Source organism: Rhinolophus sinicus, chromosome 18 (genome assembly GCF_057876585.1).
Source record: "Rhinolophus sinicus isolate RSI-liver-muscle chromosome 18, RSI-T2T, whole genome shotgun sequence".
NCBI classification, from domain to species: domain Eukaryota; kingdom Metazoa; phylum Chordata; class Mammalia; order Chiroptera; family Rhinolophidae; genus Rhinolophus; species Rhinolophus sinicus.
Genome location: NC_142518.1, coordinates 109742765 through 109769396, shown reverse-complemented (window position 1 = coordinate 109769396; position 26632 = coordinate 109742765). Strand labels below are relative to the sequence as shown.

General features: G+C 36.9%; 1 protein-coding gene across 4 annotated transcripts in view; it reads left to right on the top strand.

Annotated features, from left to right (window-relative positions):
- GABRA3 (gamma-aminobutyric acid type A receptor subunit alpha3) overlaps window positions 1–26632 on the top strand; it is a 199786-nt gene that overhangs the window by 81626 nt on the left and 91528 nt on the right. For all 4 annotated transcript variants that reach the window (XM_019711246.3, XM_019711247.3, XM_019711245.3 and 1 more), the window contains exon 3: window positions 8924–9045. In XM_019711246.3, the coding sequence (XP_019566805.1) occupies window positions 8924–9045 (122 nt within the window). The remainder of the gene's footprint in view (window positions 1–8923; window positions 9046–26632) is intronic.

Sequence of the window (26632 nt, the reverse complement as noted above, 5' to 3'; positions counted from 1 at the left end):
CAGGGGCATTAGAAACTGTTGTTTGTTTGTTTGTTTCTTTGTTTACTTTCTTCCAAGTCCAATGCAATTCATACTTTGAAGGGATGAGACTACTAAAAGCCTGGCTCTGACGATTAGGCTTCGCACTGTATTTACATTAACTTGAAATAAAGGAACCAATACAACTTTTAAATATATGGTGGTATATGCTGGTAGTTCTGATACTTAACAGAGCTGCTACTTCTTTTTGTTTGCTTGTTTTCATACCTTCTTGACAGGATAGCTAGGGATATGGGATTCTGGTTTTAGAATAGCAGACATGGAGAAACCTGTAGACAGCATCTGGTCTGATCCCTTATTTTGTGCATGAATAAATTAAGGTGCAGAAAAGAAAATTCATTTTTCTAAAACCTCATAGCAAATTAATAGTAGAGATAGGTCTACAACGCCAGTCTCTGATCCAAGTCGCACATTCTTAAGGAAAAGCTACAGGGAACAATTTCAGCTTCATGTAATAAAACATTTTTTACTCCTGCTTCCTGGTCCAGTATTTTGACCATTAACAAATGAGAACAGTGTTAAGTAGGATCATTATGAAACTGTCATTTTTCTGGGCCAAAATGGCAGAAGATAAGCAATTTCATAATGGAGAAATGTAAGTAGCAAGCAAGTGCCAAATGGATCCTCTCTGTCCAGATCTGACTGCAATTTGTTGAAACTTGAGATGTGTATCAGTCAGGATCCCAAAGAAAACACATGAGGCATTTCAGTTAAGATTACTTGAGGAGGGTAGATTTGCAAAGGAACTAACTGTAAAGGTCTGGGCATAGGGGAACCCAATGGATAGAAAAAGAACCTAGGGCCAACAGCAGGTATGTCATACAAAACAAGCTTTCTTAAGAGGTGCAGAGACCTTTAATGGAGGAGATTTCACAAAGGAGAGAGAGAGAGAGAGAGAGAGAGAGAGAGAGAGAGAGAGAGAGAGAGAGAGAGAATATCAGGGGATTACGTAACCAGACTTGAGTCTTCCTCCGTCTGACCTTCAGCCAAACCCAAGTTGAAGCTAGAGGCCATGGGAGTCCTGTAGATGTAGTTCATACAAGTCAGTTTTATAGGAAAGAGAACAGGGTGGAGAAGGGTGGAGACTGTATTAGGTTGGTGCAAAAGTAATTGCGGTTTTTGCAATTATATTTAACCTTTTAAACCACAATTACGCTTGCACCAACCTAATATATGGAAGGGGAAATGAAAGACATTGGGCACAAAGCCTCATATTTACATATTTAAGAATAGATTGGAGACCACTATTTTGGAGGGACACGACCCTATATCAACACTTTGTCTGCTTTAGGATTGTGTGGTGGTGACAGCAGATACTGTGAACTTAAGAAGGAATGGTTGGGGGTTGCTTATTTGTTTCCTTGTCACATCCATAGCCTGACTTGGTGCCACTGTACCAAAGGTGTCAGTCTTTGCATCTCTTTTCATCTTGAAAGGTATTTTCTCAGTCCTCTTAATCTCAGAATAAATTGGCACCTGGTGGCTGCACATGTAAATACTAAGAAAGCATGAAGGCTTTCGTTTTTCTTTTACTTTAACTCAACAAATTGTGTGAACAGGTGGAGCACATGTGGGGTGGGTATGTCTCAGGCCCATTATGACTTGAAGTATAAGTAGGAAAAGTCCAATCCCTGCCATGTACATGCAATATCTATTATGGAATCGATTCATTAATACTTTTTACCATTCAGTTGTCAAATGGTACGTTTTCAGAACCAGATGTGGGACTTGAGAGTCTGTCAATCCTAAGCTCCTACCCCCAGTTGAGTCCCTCCTGCATTACACTTGATGATTGGCCTAGGAGGTTGAACCCCTCCGGTGATAAACTGCACTACTACCACAGGGCATAGCTCTAGAGGCTGGGAAGTGTTTCCTGTATTGAGCGGAAGTCCACCTTCCTCTAATGCCTAGCAGCACTTGTTTCCTTTTCCATATAACTGTTCTCAGAGCTACTCCAAGCTTTCTTGTCTACAGTGTAACTCTCACTACTTTCAACTATTCACACATAATATGGTTTTCCGGACATTGCTTCAAACAGGAAACTCTCCTTTGCTCTCTAATTAGATTTTTTTGAAACTCAATTCAAGACTTTATTTTTATTTATAATTTTCATATTCCATCATGTTACCTTAAAGCTTATATTTAACTCTTACTAGGTACCAAGCATTATTCTAAGTCCTTTACATTTGTGAATTCATATAGTCCTTATAACAGACCTACTGGTTAGGTGCTGCTATTATTCCTGTTTCACAGATGAAATATGGAGGCACGGAGAAGTCAAGTAACCTGCGAAAGCTCACACAGCTAGAAAGTGGCAGAGACAGGACAGAAACCCAGACAGTCTGGCTCCAAAGTCCATGCTATTAACTGCTGCAATGTATTGCTTTGCATGCATTTGGCCACTTTTGAGTAAGAATTAGGCATGTGCCTGTTTCTTTTATGGACATGAACACTTATGTTTAGTAATCCCTCAATCTCTGAATACTTAATAAGTCAGCCACATGATTGGCTGGCCTATGCTAAAATGGGGCAAGTGCAATTTTCTTATAGGACTTAGAGGAATAATAAATACATTTTCCCCTTTGAAGTACAAATGAAGCATTTGTGACACAGGTCATGGCTGGGCATTTGAAGCTAAGATCAAGAATACCTGATAAGTGATGCTGTGACTTCCTACTGCATCACGCCTGAAGGCAAGTGTGTCTCAGTATTACTGATGCTAAATGTGGTCTGTTGGTTAAGGTAGTGACCATTAGCATTCTCCACTGTAAAGATACCAGCCACCAGGATTGACTGAGAGATTTGAGCTGATAGTCAGCTTATTGTTTTGACCATAGTGGGGAAGAAAATATTCCTGGTATGTAGTGTCCCCTTCTTTTGTGTCACATTCTTGTCTCCACATAGCTAGTGTTATAAATGGTTCTCAGACTGGCCTATTAAAGTCCACTTAATCAGAAATATTGCTGAAACAGTGTTCATGCATTGGCAATATGGTTACAATCATTCAGATAAGTAATGAGAAATAAAGACTTGTAGCCTTACCTAGAAAACAAGCTCCCTTTTATGTGGCATTGTTTCAAAGGAAGCATGTACCTTAAACTATTTGCAAGCTTTGGCACACAACCCATTTTAAGTTGGGGCATGTCTGCTTATGTTCATATATGGAATCATGTCTCTAAGGTCTAGTACCTTGTTTTGAATCATTCACAACATACTAGTCAAATCTTCCCATGTGTTTGTGAGGTCTGTGACACAGTGGCTTTCAGTTATTAGGAAGGCGTGAAAATCTTACTTTTCATTTTATGTTAACTCAGCAAATAGTGTGGACAGGTGGGACACGTGTTGAGTGGGTATGTCAAGCCAATACTTCTCTAGTTTCATTACCAGTCTACAGAAGCTATTTAAGAAAAGCACAGCTGCCTTTTAAGGTGGATTCGGCATATTCTCCCCAAAATTCAGCTTATTTTTAAATGGCTTCAGTAAAGACACTAGAATGTGTGTTGTTTAATTGCAGGCATTCCTCATTCCCTTCTCAGTATATAACTAGCATCCCCAGAGCTGAATCTTTAGCTAGCCCTTTCCACTTATGGGACTGACTGGGCTTGGAAAATGAACACATGGGGAGGATTGGGAAATGGTGAGTAATCTGATTTGGCCATGCTTTCTGGTCAGAAGGAGTAGTGGAATTTGCAGCTGTAAAAGTAGATTGGGAACAGATTGCAGATTTACAGCAGGCCACAAATGTCAGGCGAAGGAACTGCATTTTATTTGCTAAGGCATGAAGACTTATAGAAAGTTTGTAAGCAGTGCAGAGACATGATCTGAACAGGAACCGGAAAAAATTATTTTTTAACTGAGATGCAAAAATTATTTTTAACTGAGATACAACTGACATGTAACATTGTGTAAGTTTAAGGTGTACAACGTGTTGGTTTGATACATTTATATACTACGATAGGATTACTACAGTAGCATTACCTAACACCTTTATCCTTTCACATATTTGTCTTTTCTTTTTTGTGTGGAGAACAGTTAAGAACAAGTTTCTTAGCAACTTTAAAGTTTATGATACAGTATTGTTGACAGTAACACTGTGCTGTGCATTAGCTCTCCAGGATTTATTCATCTATGAGTGGTAAGTTTATACCCTTAAACTATATCACCTCAATTCCCTCATCCCTCAGACCTTGTTAACCACCATTCTACTCCCTGTTTTTACAAGTTCAGATGTTTTAGACTCCACATAGAAGTGATGTCACACAGTATTTGTCCTACTCTGTCTGACTTCTCATTTAGCATAATGCCGTCAAGGTCCACCCATGTTGTTGCAAATCGTAGGATTTTCTTCTTTCTTATGGCTGAATTATGTATAGAGAGGGTGTCAAAAAATGTATACGCATTTTAAGAAAAGAAAACTGTATTAAAGTTGTAATACTCAATATATACTGCTAACAAAAGATGAATACAAGTTACATTTGACTTCTGCAATTACAAGAGGTGTTCAAAGTGGTTACCCTCGACGTCCAGACACTTCTGATTATGGCAAACTACTTGTGGAACACTGACCAAGTGTCCACTTGTATACATTTTTTTGGCACCCCTGGTACATGTACATATACGTGTACAAATGTATATATGTATACACACACACACACACACCAAACATCTTTATCCATTCATTCATTGATGGTCACTTAGGTCGTTTCTATATCTTGGATATTGTGAATAATACTGTAATGAACATGGGGATTGTGCAGATATCCCTTTGAGATACTGATTTAAATTTCGTTGGATATATACCCAGAAGCAGAATTGCTAGATCATATGGTAGTTCAATTTTTAATTTTTTGAGGAACTGCCATACTGTTTTCCACAATCGCTGTCCCAATTTACATTCCTACCAAGAGTGTGTAAGTGTTCCCTTCTATCTATATCCTCACCAATACTTGTTATCTCTTGTCTATTCAATAAAAAGACATCCTAAAAGGTGTGAGGTGATATCTCATAGTTCAGTTTGCATTTTCCTGATGATTAGTGATATTGAGCACGTTTTCACAAACCTTTGGCCATTTGTATATCTTCTTTGGAACAATGTCTATTCAGATCCTTTTCCCATTTTAATTGGATTATCTTTTGCTATTGAATTGTATGAGTTCTTTATATATTTTCGATATTAGTCCCTTATTAGATATATGGTTTGCAAATATTTTCTCCCATTCTGTAGAGTCTCTTTTCAATTTGATTGTTTCCTTTGCTGTGCAGAAGCTTTTTAGTTTAATATAGTACCACTTGTTTATTTTAGTTTTGGCTGCCTGTGCTTTTGATAACTTATTCAAGAAATCATTGCCTAGACCCATGTCAAGGTTCTTTCCCCCTGTGTTTTCTTCTAGGAGTTTTATGGTTTCATGTCTTACATATAAATCTTTGATGCATTTCAATTTAATTTTTATGAGTGGTGTAAGGTAGGGGTCCAATATCATTCTTTTGCAAGTAGATATCCAGTTTTTCCAACACCATTTCTTGAAGAGACATTCTGTCCCCATTGTTATTTCTTGACACCATTGTGAAAGATCAGTTGACCCTAAATATGCGGCTCTCTTTCGGGGCTCTCTATTCTGCTCCACTGAGCTATATGCCTGTGTTTATGCCTGTTCCATGTTGTTTTGATTACTATGGCTTTGTAATATAGCTTGAAATTAGGTATTGTGAAGCCTCCAGCTTTGCTCTTCTTTCTCAGGATTCTTTGGCTACTCAGGGTCTATTGTGGTCCCAAACAAAATTTAGGATTATTTTTCCTATTTCTGTAAAAAAAAAAATGTCATTGCAATTTTGATTGAAATTGCATGGAATCTGTAGATTGCTTTGGGTAGCATGGACATTTTCACAGTATTGATTCTTCCAATCCAGGAACATGGGATCTCTTTCCATTTCTTTGTGCCTTCTTCTATCTCTTTCATCAGTTCCTTATAGTTTTCAGTGTACAGGTCTTTCATCTCCTCGGTTAAATATATTCCTAAGTGTTTTGTTTTGTTTTGTTTTTAATGCTATTATAAGTGAGATTGCTTTCACCATTTCTCTTTCAGATGATTCATCGTTAGGGTATAGAAATGTAACTGATTTCTGTATGTTGACTTTGTATCCTGCAATTTTACTGAATTCGTTTATCCTAACAGTTTTTTAGTAAAGTCTTTAGGGTTTTAGATAATCTCTGAAGCCCTTTATAGCTCATCTATAACCCTGTGAAGATTCTCCTTTCTACCTCTTTCCAATAACCCAAGAAATGGTTTTTCATTCAATTCACAGACCTATTTCCCAGAAATCAAATTAGGCTAACCAGGGTCAAGATTTCCCACAGTGAGAGTTAAGAGATAATGAGAAAGAGTTTTGCACAAAATCAATTGAGCTCCAACAGCCTTTCTCCCCACAGCTCATGGAAGGTGGATTCAGAATATTGGGTGGATTGAGCTAAGTACAGGCTGTCACTCCACTGTGTCTGTATTTATCTCTTCAGCATGTTGATGTCAGTTGGTTAGCTCTGCACTACATACAGTTCCCTTCTTTCTTCCCCCTTCCCAAATGAATCTGTATCACTTCTAGCACTCTGTCCACTAAACCAGCCAATCATTTCTACTCTTCACTGAGTTTCAGTTCCTCTATGGCTAAAGCTTTCTTTATGGCTTTTGGCTTGTGGGGGTGCCAATATTTTGTTGTTACTATTTACATTTGAATAATATATTTGAGTGTATGAACTACTATTTTTTTAAAAAAGAGAAAAGAAACTTTGAATACTTTTAGAGATGAAGCATTAAGCCTGGGAATTTTAATATATTATTTAATATTAACACAACATATCTGTGAAGTTATTTTAATTTTAAAGATGAGAAAACTGTTACTAGAGTGTTATGTGGCTTGTTGACGATCACATAACTATTGCAGTTTTTGCAATTATTTTTAACCTTTTAAACCACAATTACTTTTGCACCAACCTAATAATTCAAATGCATATCTCCAGACTCTCTAAGCCTAGTTCCCTTTTTCCTTGCACGTGTATCTATTTTATCATTTGATTCTCTCAGCAACCCTGTGAGCGGGGAAAGATTATTCACCTTGTTTTACCTTTTCCCCCCTGCTCTATCACTACAGCTAGAGCAATAATAGGCATATAGTTGATGCCCAATAAAGATGCATTGAATGATTAAGTGAATTTAAGTAAGTTTATGAATTAAGGAAATTGAAGTTCAAAATTACTTTTCCAAGGTTGTTAGATAGAGAGTGGCAGTTTGGAGTGAGAACTATTCAATTCAGACATTTCTACTACTCTGTAGATCTTTCTCAGTGTCTTTTTCAGAACAGGAACCTTTCTTACTGCTAGTGATAAATATTGGTGGGAAGATATAGTGACTGTCTCTCAAGACTCCTTCTTAACTGTTATCTTGCGTCTTTTATAGCCCTGATTAACTGGATGCTAGGTACAATTATTATACATCTTTAATGGTAACCTTCTGGGTCCAAGGTAAGATTGGGGAGAAGTGAGACCTAAGGAGATACAGTACTGTAACTTGTTTATTGGTCTACTCCAAATCCAAATATATCTGGCACTAGGACCCTGGATTTCCTACTCCTAGTTGATTACTTGGTTTCACCCATGCTTCTTCTTTTTTTTTTTTTTTAGAAGCAAAAGCAATTATTTAGAATAGAAGACTGGTAACTTTTATGGATCCAATATACATGCACATAAGTACTCTTTTCCTAAAGGTGCCATTTTCTTGTTGTGAAAAATTTGGAAAATGCAGAAGAATATACAGAAAAAAATAACCACCTGCAATCTCACCACTCTGACACCCATGTTTCCATGTCCTTGTATTTCCTCCATTGCTGTGTATGTGCACAAACATATATTTTTACCAAATTACAGCATATCATATGGGCAGCTTTACGGCCTGCATTCTTTTCTTAATAAGTCACAAGCATTTCCCCATGTTATTCTTGACAGCCATTTCTTTCACAATATCCCTCTTTTCCCTAAACCACCCTGGGCCTTTCTTTATTTCTAGTCCTGTCCAGCCACACCAAGCTCTTCCTCACAAAGGGGAGGAAGAGGAAGTATCAGTCGCAGCCTAGGCCTGATTAGGTGCTTAGTAAAGTGCTTAGTGCTTGGAAAGGCTTACAGAGGGTGTCCAGAGTGGAGCAGCAGGAAGTAGCTAAGGGTCACCAGAAAACCGGAAGACTTTGCTTATTGTTCTATCTCTGCCTCTCACTGGCAATATGACTGAGGGCAAATTTGGTGTGCTCCCTGATCTTATTTCCTTATGTATAAAATGAGAGAGATTAGGGAATCTCTTAAGAGTCCTGGTAGCTTTAGCATTGAATGGATTACTATTGCTTTGTTGTCCTATCTCCATAGGGTGGGAGGTAGATAGACTAGATGTAATTCAAGGGTCTGTCTGGCTCTGTTGTTCTGTGAACCCATGTTTCTCTAGGCTAGATGAGAGATCAGTTCTTAGTAACACAATTTTCCTTTTTTATTCTGAAGCCTGTTCATTCATGCAACAAAATTTGCTCAATCAACTTTATGTCGGGTACTGTTCCCAAGGCCATTCTATCCAGGATTTGTGTTTCTCCACTGCTGGGTTGGGGCTGGACTATATGTTTGGTAAAGCTCATGCCAGTGGTGGAGTCCGACCTCGGGTATAGTGACCGCTGTCTGCCTCTTACTCAGGTGATCATTGTGAACAATAGGAAGTGTTTGCTGGTTTGGTTAAGATACAGGGCTCTTGAATTGGCCCTGTCTATTGATCAAAATCTTGAATTAAAGTGTTTATACATTTAACTGTTTCCTATTAAGAACTATTATTGTTCCTCTCATTTTCTTCCACTGCCTTAGACTCTCTCCCAAGCACGCCCCAGATATTCCTGATGACAGCACCGATAATATTACTATCTTCACCAGAATCTTGGATCGTCTTCTGGATGGCTACGATAACCGGCTGCGACCTGGGCTTGGAGGTCAGTTCCTATTTTAAGATCTTCCGCTTGGCTCTTATCATCAAAAAATATTCTTAAACCACCTTCAGTAGTCTCGTGATGCATGAGGTTAAGATAAAGCTGTTTCTTTCTTCTGAGCACTGGAATTTAGTTTGAATCCTTCAGTTCAATGGTCAATCTCTCTGGTCTGATGTTGAAAGGTTCTGAGTTTCATTTAGGTGTATGTATGTGTTTGACCAAGCCCATTTCTGGTAATGAAATACCAATCCCTGCCTGGATGGCAGGTGTAGCCCAGGAACAGCTAGGAAACATGACTTTGGTCTCAAGAACCTGAGTACATATCAGCCTGACATTCTAAAGAAAACCAATGTGCTGGCTAAGTTGGATCTGAGTTGGCCACCAGTTTAGTATGATCAGCAATGATCACAGTGAAGTAAATGCATTATAATATGTCATGGCTGTGTTGAAAGGGCCAGTATGCAAATGTATATGTGTTTAATTTTTTTCCTGAACCATTTGAGAATCAGTTGCGGATAACATACCCCTTTGGCCTAAATACTTCAGTGTGTATTTCCTTTGAACGAAAATTACTTTATAAAATTACAATGCAATTATAAATTCAGAAAATGTAACCTGACATAAACTTTCTAATCTGTAGTCCATATTTAATTTTTGTGAATCATCCCCAAAGCGATCAATATAGCATTTTTCCTTGATATAGGGTTCAATCCAGGATGACGCACTGCATTTATTTTCACATCTATTTAACTTATAATCTGGTATAGTTACTCAGCCTTTCTTTGTCTTTTACAGCAGATTAGATTTTCCTTATTCATATTTGGAAGAAATATCACAGGATTTAATTGTGCTTTTCTCAGTGCATTACTCAAGAAGGAATGTGATGTTTGTCTGCCCCATTATCAGTAATATTAGCTTCAATGGTCACCAGGTTATGCCACTCAAAAATTACCACTTTTTCAGTTTGTACTTAAAAAGTAATTTGTGGGGAAGTGATTTGAGATTATTATGTTCCCCTTTCAGCTTGCATCCAATAGTTTTAGCAATTATTGATTATTATTGCATGAATAATACTGTTACGGCTGCAAAATGGTGATTTTATAAATCCATTATTCCTCTACATTTTTTTTACATGGTATTCCATTGTAAGAAAAAAACCTTTCCTTCTGTTTAATTAATTAGGTAACTATTGGCATAAAGAGATGGATTCTTATTCAATGAATTAAAATTCATTAATATTCATTTTGATTAACCATTTTCCTCATCAGTTCCCATATTTGCTTAGTGCGAGCCTATTCAGGGTGGCTTCTGTTTCCTTTTGATATGTTCTCATTTTTTGAGCACTTTTACACTTTATGGCATAACACTGTTTTCCAGACTTATCTTGTACTCCCCCTTCTTCAGCCTTCGAATCAATCATTTCTTTCCAAGAAGAAATCGTATGTCTTTTTTATGGAAAATTACATTTAAAATTCAACTTCTGAGTGCTGGATGTTTTCATTGCTAGTGGGGTGCCATTGCTTCCAGGACCTTTCAGTGCACAGAATTGGAAAAATAGCAAATTATACATATACATATATATATATATATATATATATATATATATATATATCCATAAATATATACATGTGTATATATACACATATATGTAATATATACATACACCTGCATATATTCACATGTGTGCGTATATATAAATATGTGTATATACATATATATGTATGTGTGTGCATGTGTAAAGAGTTTATACTGATATCAAACAACTAATTCCAGTCCAACTGTATTCTTCAATGATTTACTCATTTGCTCAATTCTACAATATGCATAAAATAGTATTGGAATTACTATACCCACGCCACTACAGTAAACTCACTTATTATGTAAAGTTAAAGATATGTTTGCAGTTTTTTTTGTCGTTGTTTGTCTTTAGATGAAAACTGTATGATGCTTTGGGATAAATAATGGATTGGAGCAGGGCAGTATTGGAGGAAGGGGCGACTAGACACAAATCGATTGCAATTTTCCAGGATAAGGTGATAACTATGGGAATGTAGAGAATTTGGTGACTGATTAAATTATGGGGTTAGGGAAAGGGGAGAAAAAAGGATAACTTCTAGTTCCCTGGCTTGGATGACAGGGTGGTGCTATTTTCTAAAATAAGGATCATTGGAAGAGGAACAGTCCTATTTTATTTTATTCTGTTTCTTTTGGAGTTGTGGTTGGAACAAAGAAGGTACAGGGAGGAGGTGGAAATTAATTAGTTGTAGACAGGTAGTGTTTTGAGTACAAGTGAAAAATATGAGTGGAGCGTTTTGCTTCAGATTAACACCAAATAACAGGGACCGGATTTAGCTTTCAGGCTTGAAAAAAAACAACTAAGAAATGAACAAATATATTGCCTAGAAGTTTTCAGAAATTGAACAAGGCACAGGACAGTAATCCTTGAAAAAGGGAACAAAACAAGGTGAGCCCTGTGGTTGTAACAGCTTACTGGTGGAGAGAATTTCAAGGTGCAGTGCAGGGAGGGAAAATCCAAATAGTGTCTGGTGGACTCTGTCTTTTGGTGAGAAAGGGTTGTGAACTTGGGGAGACCAAGTTGACTAAAATTGGTAGGATAGAGAAGAAGAAAGAGCTGCACGGAGAAGTGAGAGTTGCAGGGGGAGGGAGGGAGAGAGGGAGAGAGAGAGAGAGAGAAAGAGAGAGAGAGAGGGAGGGAGGGAGGGAGGGAGGGAGAGAGAGAGAGAGAGAGAGAGAGAGAGAGAGAGAGAGAGAGAGAGAGAGAGAGAGAGAGAGAGAGAGATCCAGAAATTTGCAGAGGATTTCCTTCAACTTTTCAGGTAAGTAATGTTCAGCTCATACATAGGTGGAAAAAACCCAAGATTGAGGAAAGGACCCTGGAAAACATCAGATGGAACAAGAGGCTTGGAGATAATTTGTGTTCCCACCAACCAGAGTGAAAAAACTTGTAACATATGGGGCATGAGGTAGAATGCTCAGAAGGATATAGCATCAGTTCTGTGGCTATTCATCCACAAAACAAATGCTGCTCTGCTCCCACTTAATAGCTTAAAAGCAAGCTTCAAAAGAATCAAACTGTTTCCAAGTAACTTAACATTATCTCAGAACAAAGTTCAAAAATATTTATAGCAATACCAAAAAATGCCTAGTATCTAAAGATGGAATTTACAATGGCTGGTATCTACCCTGTTTCCCCAAAATAAGACCTAGACGGACAATCAGCTCTAATGTGTCTTTTGGAGCAAAAATTAATATAAGACCCGATATGATATGATATGATATATGATATGATATGCTACCCGGTCTTACATATAGTAAAATAAGTCCGGGTCTCATATTAATTTTTGCTCCAAAAGATGCATTAGAACTGATTGTCTGGCTAGGTCTTATTTTCGGGAAAACATGGTACTAAAAATTGTCAGGCCTGCAAAGAAGCAAGAAAATACAGTTAAAAAACGGCAGAAAAATGAATCAATAGAAACAGATGCATAAATGACCCATATAAAAGAATTAGTAGATGAGTACATTAGAATACTTATATATACATTTTATATGTTCAAACGGTAGAGGAAAACATGAGCATGTTGAGTAGAGCCATATAAGTTAAATAAACTAAACTTCTAGATATTAAAAAAATACAATATCTGATGTAAAATATATACTAGATGGGACTAACAGTGGATTGAAAAGAAAGAAGAAAAGATTAATGGGCTTGAAGACATAGCAATCAATAAGTAGCAAAAATGAAACACAGAGCGGGAAAAAGACTGAAAAATGAAGAGGACATTAGTACACAATGGGATAGCTTCAAGTGGCCTAATGTGTTAACTGGATTATCTGAAGGAAGGCAGAAAACATATTTGAAGAAAGACTGGTCAAATATATTCTAAATTTGATGAAAATGGTCAACCCCAGAATTCAAGAAGCTCAACAAATCAGAAACATGATGAAAATTACACCAATGGTAATGATCAAATTGCTTTGAAGCAGTGAAATAGATGAAATCTTAAAACCAAATAGAGTAATATAAAACGTTAACTACAGAGGGAAAATTTTAGAAAAACAGCAGGCTTCTTGTCAAAAACAAACGAGCAAGAAAGTAGTTAGCAAAAGTATTAAAGTACTGAGAAAAACAATCTAGAATTCTGTAACCAGAGGTAATACGTTTTCAAAACATAGGCTAAACAAATACTTTTTCAGACACATAAAAGCTGAAAAATTCACCACAAGCAAATCTATACTGCAAGAAATGTTAAGAGAAATGTGTCAGGCAGAAGGGAAATGATGCCAGATAGAAATATGGATCTATACACAGATTTGTATAGATCCATATTTCCTTGGCCAAGGAAGAACAACTGAAATGGAGAATGTGTGGGTAAATATAGTTTCTTTTTTTCTAAACCTCTTTAAATGATAAATGACTACTTATTTATATATAGAAAATGTAAGACAATGCAAGATGAAATGAAAATATACTGTTGAAAGGTTTTTATGCTGCACATGAAACCCACTTTAAGTATAAAGCCACAAATATGTTAAAAGGATGGAAACAGATGTACAGTGCTGGTTATCTTATTAAGGATCTCTTATATATGATGAGTAACTTCTCTCTTGCTGCTTGTAAGAAATATTAAAGGGAGTCCTTCTGACCTAAGGAAATGGACACTAGACCGTAACTCAAATACACAAAAAGAAATAAAAGCACCATTGATTGTAACAACATAGGTAAATATAAAAGATGATATGAAGTTTAAAAAAAGGAAAAGATACATTGCTAACTAGTGTTAGCATTGTTGCTAACACTAGTTAAAAAAAGGTTGGAGTAGCTATTTTAATATCAGAAAAAGCAAATATAAGAGCAAGAAAAAGCGAAAATATTACTAGGAATGAAGAGGGGCATTTCATAATGAAGGAGTCAATTCATCAAGAATACATAAATGTTTTCAGATTTTTTGGGTAGATACCCAGGAGAGGGATTGCTGGGTCATATGGTAATTCTATTCGTAATTTTTTGAGGAACATGGATGGATCTTGAGAGTGTAATGCTGAGCGAAATAAGTCAGACAGAAAAAGCAGAGAACCATGTGATTTCACTGATATGTGGTATATAAACCAAAAACAACAAAAGAACAAGACAAACAAATGAGAAACAGAAACTCATAGACACAGACAATAGTTTAGTGGTTACCAGAGGGTAAGGGGGGTGAGGGGTGGGAGATGAGGGTAAGGGAGATCAAATATATGGTGATGGAAGGAGAACTGACTCTGGGTAGTGAACACACAATGGGATTTATAGATGATGTAATACAGAATTGTACACCTGAAATCTATGTAATTTTACTAACAATTGTCACCCCAATAAATTTAAAAAATAAATTAAAAAAAAAAAAGAAACTGAAAAAAAAAGAAAAAGAATACATAACAATCCTAAACATTTATGCAGCTAATCACATAGCTTCTAAACACATAAAGCAAAGACTGGAAACTGAAAGGAAAAAGAGATGATCTAGGGCTGGCCCAATGGCTCAGGCGGTTAGAGCTCCATGCTCCTAACTCAGAAGGCTGCCAGTTCGATTCCTACATGAGCCAGTGGGCTCTCAACCACAAGATTGCCAGTTCAATTCCTCGAGTCCCGCAAGAGATGGTGGGCAGCGCCCCCTGCAACTAGCAACGGCAACTGGACCTGGAACTGAGCTGTGCCCTCCACAACTAAGACTGAAAGGACAACAACTTGACTTGGAAAAAAAAAAAAAAAGAGATGATCTATAATTATAGTTACAGATTTCAACGCTTACCTCTCAATAAGCAATATACCATATTTTGCCATGTATAATGCACACTTTTTTGCCCAAATTTGTGAGGGAAAAATAAGATGCGCATTATACATGGGTAGTGCTAATTCCGTATCTATATAAATGTTTTTAATTCTTTTATTTATGCTTATGAGTTAAAAGTGTAACTCTAGGGGGGCCGGCCCGGTGGCTCAGGCGGTTAGAGCTCCATGCTCCTAACTCCGAAGGCTGCTGGTTCAATTCCCACATGGGCCAGTGGGCTCTCAACCACAAGGTTGCCAGTTCAACTCCTTGGTCCCACAAGGGATGGTGGGCTCTGCCCCTGCAACTAAGGTTGAACACGGCACCTTGAGCTGAGCTGCCTCCTGGATGGCTCAGTTGGTTGGAGCGCGGGCTCTCAACCACAAGGTTGCCAGTTCAATTCCTCGACTCCCGCAATGGATGGTGGGCAGCGCCCCCTGCAACTAAAATTGAACATGGCACCTTGAGCTGAGCTGCCTCCCAGATGGCTCAGTTGGTTGGAGCACATCCTCTCAACCACAAGGTTGCCGGTTTGACTCCCGCAGGGATGGTGGGCTGTGACCCCTGCAACTAGCAACGACAACTGGACCTGGAACTGAGCTGCGCCCTCCACAACTAAGACTGAAAGAACAACAATTTGAAGCTGAACAGCACCCTCCACAACTGAGATTGAAAGGACAACAACTTGACTTGGAAAAAAGTCCTGGAAGTACACACTGTTCCCCAATAAAGTCCTGTTCCCCTTCCCCAATAAAATCTTTAAAAAAAAAAAGTGTAACTCTAGAAATCAATAACTATATCCATATGCAAAATAATACCCTGGAATATGATAATCAGTTTTGTTGAACTTACGACAAACTTGCAACAACGAAGAGTTCTTGGCCTTGTATGATGCGTAAATATTGTAAATTTTTTACCGGTACATAAAATTTCATGTACCACAATATGTTAAAAAATAAATGCTAAAATTCCTTTATAATACAAAAAAAAAGTACCTAAATATAAACAAATAGAAAATTGAGTTAAACAAGTAAAAGGAAAGATTTTTTTCCCTGAAAGTTTGGGCCAAAAATGTTGGTGCGCACTATACACAGCAAAATACAGTAACAAGTAGACAGAAAATAAGTAAAGGTAGCAGAAATAGGAACTACACTATTAACCACCTTGAATTCATTGGCATTCATAGAACACTTCATCCAACAACAGCAGAATGCATGTTCTTTTCAAATATACCTACAACATTTACCAAGATAGACCATATTCAATGTCATAAAAAATTAAAATAATTTACAACATGCAAAATGGAATAGAAATCAAAAACAGAAATGTATCTGGAAAATTTCCAAGTACTCGGGAACTAAATGATTTACTTATAAATAAAACATGAGTCAAAGAAGAACTCAAAAGGAAAATTGACAACTTTTTCAATTAAACAAAATTTTAAAAAAAATGATGTAAAGCAGTACTAAGAGGAAAACTTATAACACTAGATGGCTATGTTAAAAAAGATTAACCTCAAATCAATGCCCCAATGCTTCACCTTAAGAAACTAGATAAAAAAATCTACCAATTTGTATTTCCTGATCCCTTCACCTTTCTCACCCATCCCCCCAACTCCTTCCCATCTACCAACCATCAGTTTCTTCTCTGTATCTGAGTCAGTTTTTGTTTTGTTTGTTTGTTTTTGTTCTATAGATTCTACATATAAGTGAGATCATGTGGTATTTGTCTTTCTCTGTCTGACTTATTTCATGTAGTATAATAGTGTCAGATGGGCACTAGACTTATTGGGGGGATCACTTCATAAATTATATAAATGTCTAACCACTATGCTGTACACCTGAAAGTAATATAAAGTAATATTGAATGTCAACTATAATTTAAAAAAAATAGTCACAGGGATATAAAGTGCAGCATAGGGAATGCAGTCAATGGTATTGCAATATCTATGTATGGTGTCAGATGGGTAGTAGACTTATTGGGGTTATCACTTTGTGAGGGGTGTAAATATCTAATCACTGTTGTTTTGCATACCTGTAACTAATAATAATAATAAAGAAAGAAACTAGAAAAAAAGAAAAGCTAACAATAATGGAATATAATAAATATAAGAGTAAGAATCAATGGGGCAAAATCTGTGAGTCAAGACTCTGGTTCTGGGGGTGAGAACAGTGGTACACTTTTCTTGAGGGACAGCCCAGCCCCACTTTAGTTGCTGAGCACTTGGTGGAGGGGTGTTGGCAGCACCCCTAGGTCTCCTTGACTTGTATTTTCCAGCATGGACCACTACCCCATGATCCAGATCAAGGGCACTTTAGGCCGTAGTACTCTCAGCATTGCCATAGCCAAGTTAGAACCTTGATCCCATGCATAGCAACTGGGAGGATGAAGGGATCTCCTACCTGTCCCAAACTTGCTCAGAATTTAGCCTCAGCAATAGGTAGCTTACTCAAGGATGAGAAATGCTGGCATCCTGCCCTTCTCAGAAAGATAGCCCTCCAACTGGGAGCTGGGAGAAGAGAGAGTCCTGAATTCTTTCTTGGCTGCACCAGTCTGGAGTAGTTTCTGCCTCACTGAGCTGGGAAGAAGGAGCGTGGGAACAGGTCTTGTTTTAAATATCTGGACTCTTGATTGCCTTACTGAGTTTTAGTAGATTTTCTTGAACAGTTTTTTTTTTCTCTTTTGTTGTCCATTCTTAGCACCATTTCCAGAAACTTTAAATGGTTGTTTTGAAAATATATTTCATCAGTTTCACTAAAGAGCGGATTTGTAAGCTCATCATGCTTTTATGCCAGAAGTGGAATTTCTAGTAACTTTTTTTAGATGTCATCAGATTATATACATAGATGATTATGTCGTATGAGAAGAAAGACAGTTTTAATTCCTGTGCAATGGGGATGCGTTTTTTTCTTGCCTTATTGAACTAACTAGACCTCACATACGAGTACAATGTTGAACAGTCCAGGTGAAAGCAGACACCACTGTCTTGTTCTTGATCTTAGGGAGAAAGCTTCCAGTCTTTTACCAGAAAGTATGATGTTACTTAAATGTGCTTTATTAAGTTCAGGAAGTTTTGCCCCTAGTTTGTTGAAAATTTTTAACAGGGATGAATGTTGGAATTTTTTCAAATGCTCTTGCTGTGCCTATTGAGTTGATTATATGGATTTTCTTTTTAGTTTGTTAATATGGTGAATTACGTTGTTTGATTTTCCTTTTTTCCTTACTAATCCAGTATTTTATTACTTTTAATGTTAATATGAAGCACTTTTGCATAATCACAAGAAGTTGTTTTAGTTGATGTTTCTTCACATACTGTGAGAAAACATATACTAAACTATGTGTGATAATTTAGCTTAAATCTTAAAATTATTAAACAGATAAGTAATGTGTAACATACAATCTAAAGTATGTGAATTTTTATAATCATCCTATTTTATTCATTTTTTAATTAAAAATTTTTTTTTCAATTACAATTTACATATGAGGACTGATAAAAAATACAGTGCATGTTTAAATTTAAGAAAAACTTTATTACAGTAAAAGATACATTGCCATTAATCCCCCTCAAAATAGCCCCCCTCGCTTCAAACACACTCCTCCCATCCTTCTTGCCACTTTCTGAAGCAGTTCTGGAAGTCCTCTTTCATGAGTGTCTTTAGTTGTGCTGTCTTGGCTGCCTCAGTATCCTGAATCGATTCAAAATGTTTTCTTTTCATGGTCATTTTGACTTTGGAGAGAGCCAGAAATCACATGGTGCCAGATCCAGTGCATAAGGTGGATGAGGACACAGCGTAATGTTTTTATTTGACAGAAATTGCCGTACCAGAAGCGATGTGTGACACGAAGTGTTGTTGTGATGGAGGATGAAGTAAAGACACTCACGAAAAAGGACTTCCAGAACTGCTTTAGAAAGTGGCAAGAATGATGGGATAAGTGTATTTGAAGCAAGGGGGAGTATTTTGAGGGGGATTAATGGCAATGTGTCTTTTACTGTAATATTTTTTTTTTCATTTAAACATTCACCATATTTTTTTATCACACCTCATACAATATTATATTAGTTTCAGGTGTACAACATAGAGATTAGACATTTATATAACTTATGAAGTGATCACCGCATAAGTCTAGTACCCACTGGCACCATACATACTTATTACAATATTATTGACTATATTCCCTGTGCTGTACTTTACATCCCTAAGACTGTTTTTATAACTGGCAGTTTGTACATCTTAATCCCTTTAACCTTTCTCACCCATCTCCCCAACCCATCTCTTATCTGGCAACCATCAGTTTGTTCTCTGTATCTATGAGTTTCTTTCTGGTTTTTTTGGTTTGTTTGTTTATTTTGCCTTTTAGATTCCACATATAAGTGGAATCATATGGTATTTGTCTTTCTCTGTCTGACTTGTTTCACTTAGCATAATACCCTCTAGGTCCAACCATGTTGTCACAAATGGCAAGATCTCATTCTCTTTTATGGCTGAGTATATATGTACCACATCTTCTTTATCCAATAATCTATCTATGGACACTTACAGACACATAGATTGATGGAACAGAATAGAGAACCCAGAAGCAAACCTATGCCTATATGGTCAATTAATCTATGACAAAGGAAGCGAGAATACACATGGGGGTAAAGACAGTCTTTTCAATAAATAGTGTTGAGAAAACTGGACAGATACATGCAAAAAAAATGTAACTGGGCCACCTTCTTACACCATATACAAGAATAAACTCAACATGGATTAAAAACTTAAATGTAAGGCCCTAAGCCTTAAAATTCCTAGAAGAAAGCTTAGGCAGTAAGCTCTCTGACATTGCTCTTACTAATATTTTTTCTGATCTATCTCCTTGGGCAGTGGAAACAAAAGAAAAAATAAACAAATGAGACTACATCAAACTAAAGAGTTTTTGCACAGCAAAGGAAACCATCAACAAAATGAAAAGACAGCCTATGGAATGGGACAAGATATTCACCAGTGATACATCTGATAAGGGGTTAATATCACAAATTTATAAAAAAAAAACACCCACTCAACTCAACTCCAAAAAAACAAACAATCCAATTGAAAAATGGGCAGACGACCTGAAGAGACATTTCTCCAAAGAGGACATACAGAGGGCCAACAGACATATGCAAAGATGCTCAAAATTACCAATCACCAGAGAAATGCACATTAAAACCATAATGAGAAATCACCTCACACCTGTCAGAATGGCTATCATCAATAAATCAACAAACAAGTGCTGGTGAGGATGTGGAGAAAAGGGAAACTTTGTGCACTGTTGGTAGGATTGTAAATTGGTGTAGCCACTATGGAAAACAGTTTGAAGGTTCCTCAAAACATCAAAAACAGAGCTACCTTATGACCCAGCAATTCCACTTCTGGGTTTTTATCTGAAGAAATCCAAGATACTAATTCAGAAAGATACATGTATCTCTACGTTCATCGTAGCATTATTTGCAATAGGTCTATGATCCGTTTTGAGTTAATTTTTGTAATGAGGTATGAAGTGAGATTTGGAGTTCATGTTTTGGCTTATGGCTATCCAGTTGCTTGGCATCTGGCTATCCAGTTGTTCCAGCACACTTCATTGAAAAGACTACTTTCTACACTGCATTATCACAATGGTTGGAAATCGTCATGGAACCACCCATGGAAATCATCACAGCAAATCAATTGAGTATATATGTCTGGACATATTTTTTAACTGTCTATTCTGTTATATTGGTTGATGTGTCTATCTTTTCACTGTTTCAATTGATGTACTTTTATAGTATTAATAAATCTTGAGACATTGAATTCTGTATGGGAATCCTCCAAATTAAGAACACATTTTACAAAATGTTTTGGCAATTTCAGCTCCTTTTCCTTTCCATATAAATTTAAGACTCAACTCATGAATTACTAAAAAACAAAAACAAAACAAAACAAAACAAAACAAAAAAAACCACACAAAAAACAAAACAAACAAACAAACAAACAAACAAAAAGCCCTTAGATTTTATTTAGGATTGTATTTAATCTGTAGATCTGTTTAGGGATAATTGGCTCTGCCTTAACTTCCACTTGGCTTTTGCATGAAGTCTGAAAGTCAGCCAGAGGTGAAAGCTTAGGTTCTTCTCAGTTCTTTTCTGAGCATATGTCCAGCCGTGGGCATGTATGTGTCCTTATGAATACCCTGGTATATGTTGGAGCTTTAGAAAAATCCTTATTCACCCAGGTCTCTCCTTTTCCAACCTTTTTCTTCTCTGGATTTTCTGTCTTATTGCTTTTCCCAACTGTTATCCTTAGCCTCAGGCTGCAACTGTCAATGCTTTTGCTTTAAATACTTTTGGCAGTGACTCTCAGGAAGCAGCCCCAGCCCTAGGAAGACTTCCAGTTGGGAGAAATAAAGGCAAGCCCTTGCGTCAGTCTTTCAGAGCGCTGCCATTCAGGTCAATTCTTTGAGATTAAGATTTGCACATTCCCTCTGGTACTAGTAACCTGCAGCAAGAGTGTGGGCTGCCATCTTTATGGCTGCTGCCAATCTGGGGGTTGTGCACCAATGTAAATCCGCAGTGCTCTCTTACCTCAGTGCAATAGCTTTTTTCCTCTCCACATCTTCCCCTGGTGGTTTTACGTTTTTGACTAGATTCTACAGTTCTGTAAAAGTTGATTCTGACAGTTTTCCCAAACTTATTAGTTGTTTTCTGGAGGGAGGGACAGAGCTCCGGAGTTTCTTAGTCTAACAATTTCGGTGACATCATTCTTTTAGTTTTCTGGTCAGTCTAGCTAGAGTTTTATCAATTTATATATACATATTTTCAATAACCTGTTTTTAATTTCACTGATGTCAGGTCACATTGCTTGATAGTATTGTTTAGGTCTTCTCATTTACTCATTTTCTCTGTATGTATTCTGTCCATTTCTGAAAGAGGAATGTTGACATGTCCAAAAATAATTTTGGATGTGTCTGTTTCTCCCTTGAATTCTGTCAGGTTTTGTGTCGTACATATTGAAGCTCCATTGTTAGATGCCACATTTAGCCTTGTAATCTTACTTGTGATTTTATTATATAAATCCCTATGTATCTTTGGTAATTTTCATTGCTCTACAGTATACTTTGTTTGATATAACCACCACGTCCGTCCTTTGTTTAGTGTTTATGTTATATATATTTTTTCCATTCTTTTACTTTTAACATATTTATATTTTTACATTTAAAGTGGGCTTCCCATATACAAATATGGTTTATCTTATTATTATTATTTTTTTAATCTGACAATCTCTGGCTTTAATTTGTTTAGATCATTTACAAATAATATATTTATTGACAGGGTTGTGCTTAGATCCATCATTTTATCACTGGTTTTGTTTGTCCCCTCTGTTTTTATGTTCATCTATTTTCCCTTTCCTGAATATTTTTGGAATACTTGAGTATTTTTACTGTTTCAATTTATCTATTGCCTTTTTAGAAGTATTTCTTTGTAATGTGAGAGTCGTCACTGGTTGCTATAAGGATTAAAGTCTTCATAGCTGATATTTGACAGTCTTCTTAGTTAATATTGTTCCACTTCCAGTACAGTGTAGCAGCTTTATAAACATATAGGTCTGTTTACCATCCAACTGGCCTTTATGTTATAGTTGTCTTATCTTTTATGTCAACATTCAGTGAAAACCACACAAGACAATGTTGTAAACTTTTATTTCAGCAGTTATAACTATTTTAAAGAACTTAAGAAGGAAAAATTATTTTACATTTATCCAGAATTTCCATCTCTGTTCCTCTTTCTATAATATATTCCTATCTAATTTCCCTCTGGCATTATTTTCCTTGAGCCTGGAGAACTTCTTTAGAATTTCTTATAGAACAAATCTGCTGGTGACATTTTCTTGTCTTTTTAAATCTGAAACTGTCTGTATTTTAACTTCATTCCTGAAACATTTTCACAGATATGGAGTTCTGAGGTTGATAGTTGTTTTCATTAAGCATATTAAAGATGCCTTTCTTTTATCTTATGTAGTGATTTGATGATATATCTTCAATCTTTCAAATAATTCCTCCCCTTCACGTACTGTGTTATTTTCCAATAACTTCTTTTAAGATTTTTCTTTATCTTTGGTAGTTAGCAGTTTGAATATATGTCACATGCATTATTTTCCTTTTTTTTGGGGGGGGGTCTGGAGAACATCTTGATTCTGTAAATTTATGTCTGCTAGCAAACTTGGAAAATTTCTGAGTACCATTTCTTCAAATATATATTTTCTTCACAAAAGTATTTCTCCTCTCCTTCTGAAACGCCAATGTTCTATGTGTTAGACTTTATCATACTGTCCAGTATGTCCCCGAGCCTCTGTTGATATTTTTTTCCAGTCATTTTCTTGCTGTTCTTCACATTGGCTAACTTGTATCAATCTCTCCCCAAGTTCACTCTTTCCTTTGTCATCTCCAGACCATCCAGTGAGTTTCTTATTTTGATAATTGCATTTTTTTTCATTTCTAAAATTTCAGATTGGTTATTTTTATATTTTCTAATTTCTCTGCTGAGAATGTCTATCTTTTTATTTATTGTACATGTGTTTTCATTTACCTCATGGAACATAGTTATAACAGCTGCTTTAAAGTATTTGATACTTGTAACATCTGAATCATCTTCTAGTCACCATTTGTTGATTGTCTTTTCTCTTAAAAATTGGTAATATTTTTCGGGTTCTTTGTTAGTCAAATAATGCTGGATTGTATTCTGGACATTTTGAATATTATGTTGAGTTTGGGCCCATGCTTTGGAGAAATTTTTTCTTGTTTGTTTAAACAATCATCTTGGTTAAATTCAGTCCACAAGGTCTATGTTGCATTCAGTTTTCAAAACCTTTGCTGTGCTGCATTTGGTTTATCTCACACATGTGTCACGTAGTGAATAGTCTAAGTCTTGGGCCATGGTTTCACATATTAGTTCATAGTTCAGTTATCAAAATCGTTGCTATGCTGCTTTGGGTCTGTCCTATGCTCGTACTACTCAGGATTAGTTGGAAATTTAGGTAGTGGTTTAAATCACAGTGTACTTCTCAAAGTTTCGGGTCTGTCCTATGAATATGCTCCAGGGTGAGCCTGTGATTTGTGGGGGTTCATATAACCCTCTGCATTCTGGGATTCCCGCAAATTCTCTGGCCTGCAGGGGTCTTTAGTTTGATTCTTTGGCAAGACAGATAGGTTTTGTGTGTGTGTGTGTGTGTGTGTGTGTGTGTGTGTGTGTTTATCAGTTTTGGCTGTTTGTGCCACTGTCCCACTATGCAGCTTTGTCTTTGAGGCAGAACTGCAAGAGAAAAGAAGAAAAAAAACCCAGGAAACTTATTCCCCTGTGGGTTGCTTCTCCAAGTTTTGACTCCCCTCCATAATCCACTTCTTTTTTACTTTTCAGTGTCCTTGAGCAGTTGCTTTTATATTTTGTTCAGAGATTTTATTTATAATCAGTGAGAGAGAAAAGCTGGAAAGCACTTACTCTGCCATACTCAGAAACCAGTTTAGTCTTGTTTTAGGTTTCGTTTTTCACCTTCTTTTTCTTGCTGTCTAGTGGTTTTGTGGTTTGCTTCTACTCTAATCCCATTCCAAACTGGATTTATAATAGTATTTTGAAGTTTCTTCTCCAATGTGATTTCGGCGATCCATTCCTGGTCCCACAAGCCGCTTGCCTGAATTCCTAATCCCAAGACTGTCTTTGTGTGTATCCCAACATCCCACCCACCCCCAACCCAAGCCTATAGCCTCAAACAGAGCCATACCCCAGGTAGCAGCTCAGCTTCACTTTTTCTGTCCTCTTTCCAAGGAGAGCCCCAGCTCTGAGCAACAAACAGTCGGCCTATTCCCTGTCCCCTCTTTTGTACAGAGAAATGTTTTAGTCTCTTTCACTACACTTACTTTCCAGACCCACAACTCTGTCTCAACATTGCTTACAGTTTTGTTCTGTTTCTGTTCGGTCAGATTTTGATCTGTTATTGGAAACAATTATATCTTTTTTTTTTTTGTCATGAGCACCTTGAACTTATTTAAAGTTAAAAATTTTTTGAATGCTGTAAATGCTGCCCTGTGCGTTTCTAAAAGCTTTTTACAGTGAGGGCAAGACCACATGCAGCCAAGATAATGCATTAGGTGTCCTCTTTCCCCCAAATGACGGTGGAGAACTTGAAGAAAGAGCTTTGGCTTTTGCACTTTAGATTAATGCTTTATTTATTTATGTAAATTATTTATTCAGTTACAGTTGACGTTCAGTATTTTATATTAGTTTCAGGTGTATAGAATAGTGGTTAGACATTTATATAATTTATGCAGTGCCTCCCTCAATAAGTCTAGTACCCACCTGGCACTATACATGGTTATCACAATATTATTGACTATATTCCCTATGCTGTACTTTACATCCCTGTGACTATTTTGTAACTACTAATTTGTACTTTTTAATCCTTTCACCTTTTTCACCCAGTCCCCTAACTCCCCTGCCATCTGGTAACCATCAGTTTGTTCTCCGTATCTATGAGTCTGTTTCTGTTTTGTTTGTTCATTTATTTTGTTCTTTAGATTCCACATATAAGTGAGACCATATGGTATTTGGCTTTCTCAGTCTGACTTATTTCACTTAGCATAATGCCCTCTAGGTCCATCCATGTTGTCGCAAATGTGAAATAACTATCATTTTGTTATATACAGAGGGTGTCAAAAAAATGTATACACATTTTAAGAAAGGGAAAAAACTATCAATTGTAACAGTCAATATATACTGATAACAAAAGATGACAACACATGACGTTTGACGTCTGCAATCACAAGAGGTGCTCAAAGTGGTTCCCATCAGCGTCCAGACACTTCTGATTACCGCAAACTACTGCTTGAGCATAGATAACATCTCTTAAAAATGTGTATACTTTTTTTGGTACCCCTTGTATTTTCTCTCTCATTTCTGTGTGTTTGGGGTTGTACTGAGATGTGAAGTTACCTGTACCGTCTTATCTGGAAGTCCCAAACACTTCTTAAGGATGACAGTGTATGTGCCTCTGGTAGCTCCTTCTAATCTATTATGGCCTTGGAAACCATATTTTTAATGTTGGAATCATAAGAAAAGCAACTCCCTTTTTTGCAGATAAGGAAACGAAGGTATAATGAACTTGAAGTAGTACTGGGACGAATCCGAGTCTCCAGATTCCTATACCAGTGGTTTTTGCACTTATTAGTTTTGTGTTGAAGCTAAAAATCAGTAGGCCCTGGAAAAATACCAGAGCATCCTTGTAACATTTTGGGTTATTTCAGCTGTTTTAAAGAGTCGGTTGCTTCTCTCTTTGTTTTAAACTTGTGGCTCAAGGTTATGCCTCGAGGGTTGAGAAGACATTGTGGAGTGAGCCTCCAACTTATTTCCAGATCGTTATTTGGGCACTACATCAACTTCCCTCTCTAATTTTGTTATAATGTTGCCCCACGGAAACCCTATTAGCTCTTGGGAGTGGACTCTATTTGCAGAAAAAGGCTATGAACCGCCAAAGAGGCTGCACTATGATGTTTTTATTTCTTCTATACCTGTTACTGATATTTCTTTCCATGTGGGTGACTAGTTCCACACTTCTGCTCTTTTTCTCTAGAGCTACACATCCAAATATGGCCTTTGGTCCCCATCATAAGGAAGAGATATCACTAGAAAGGTCTGAGGGCAAAGGTATTCTGGGAAGGTGCTTCTGTAGACCTATAGTAACACCACTGGGAGCATTGAGCACAGCTTCCTTTCT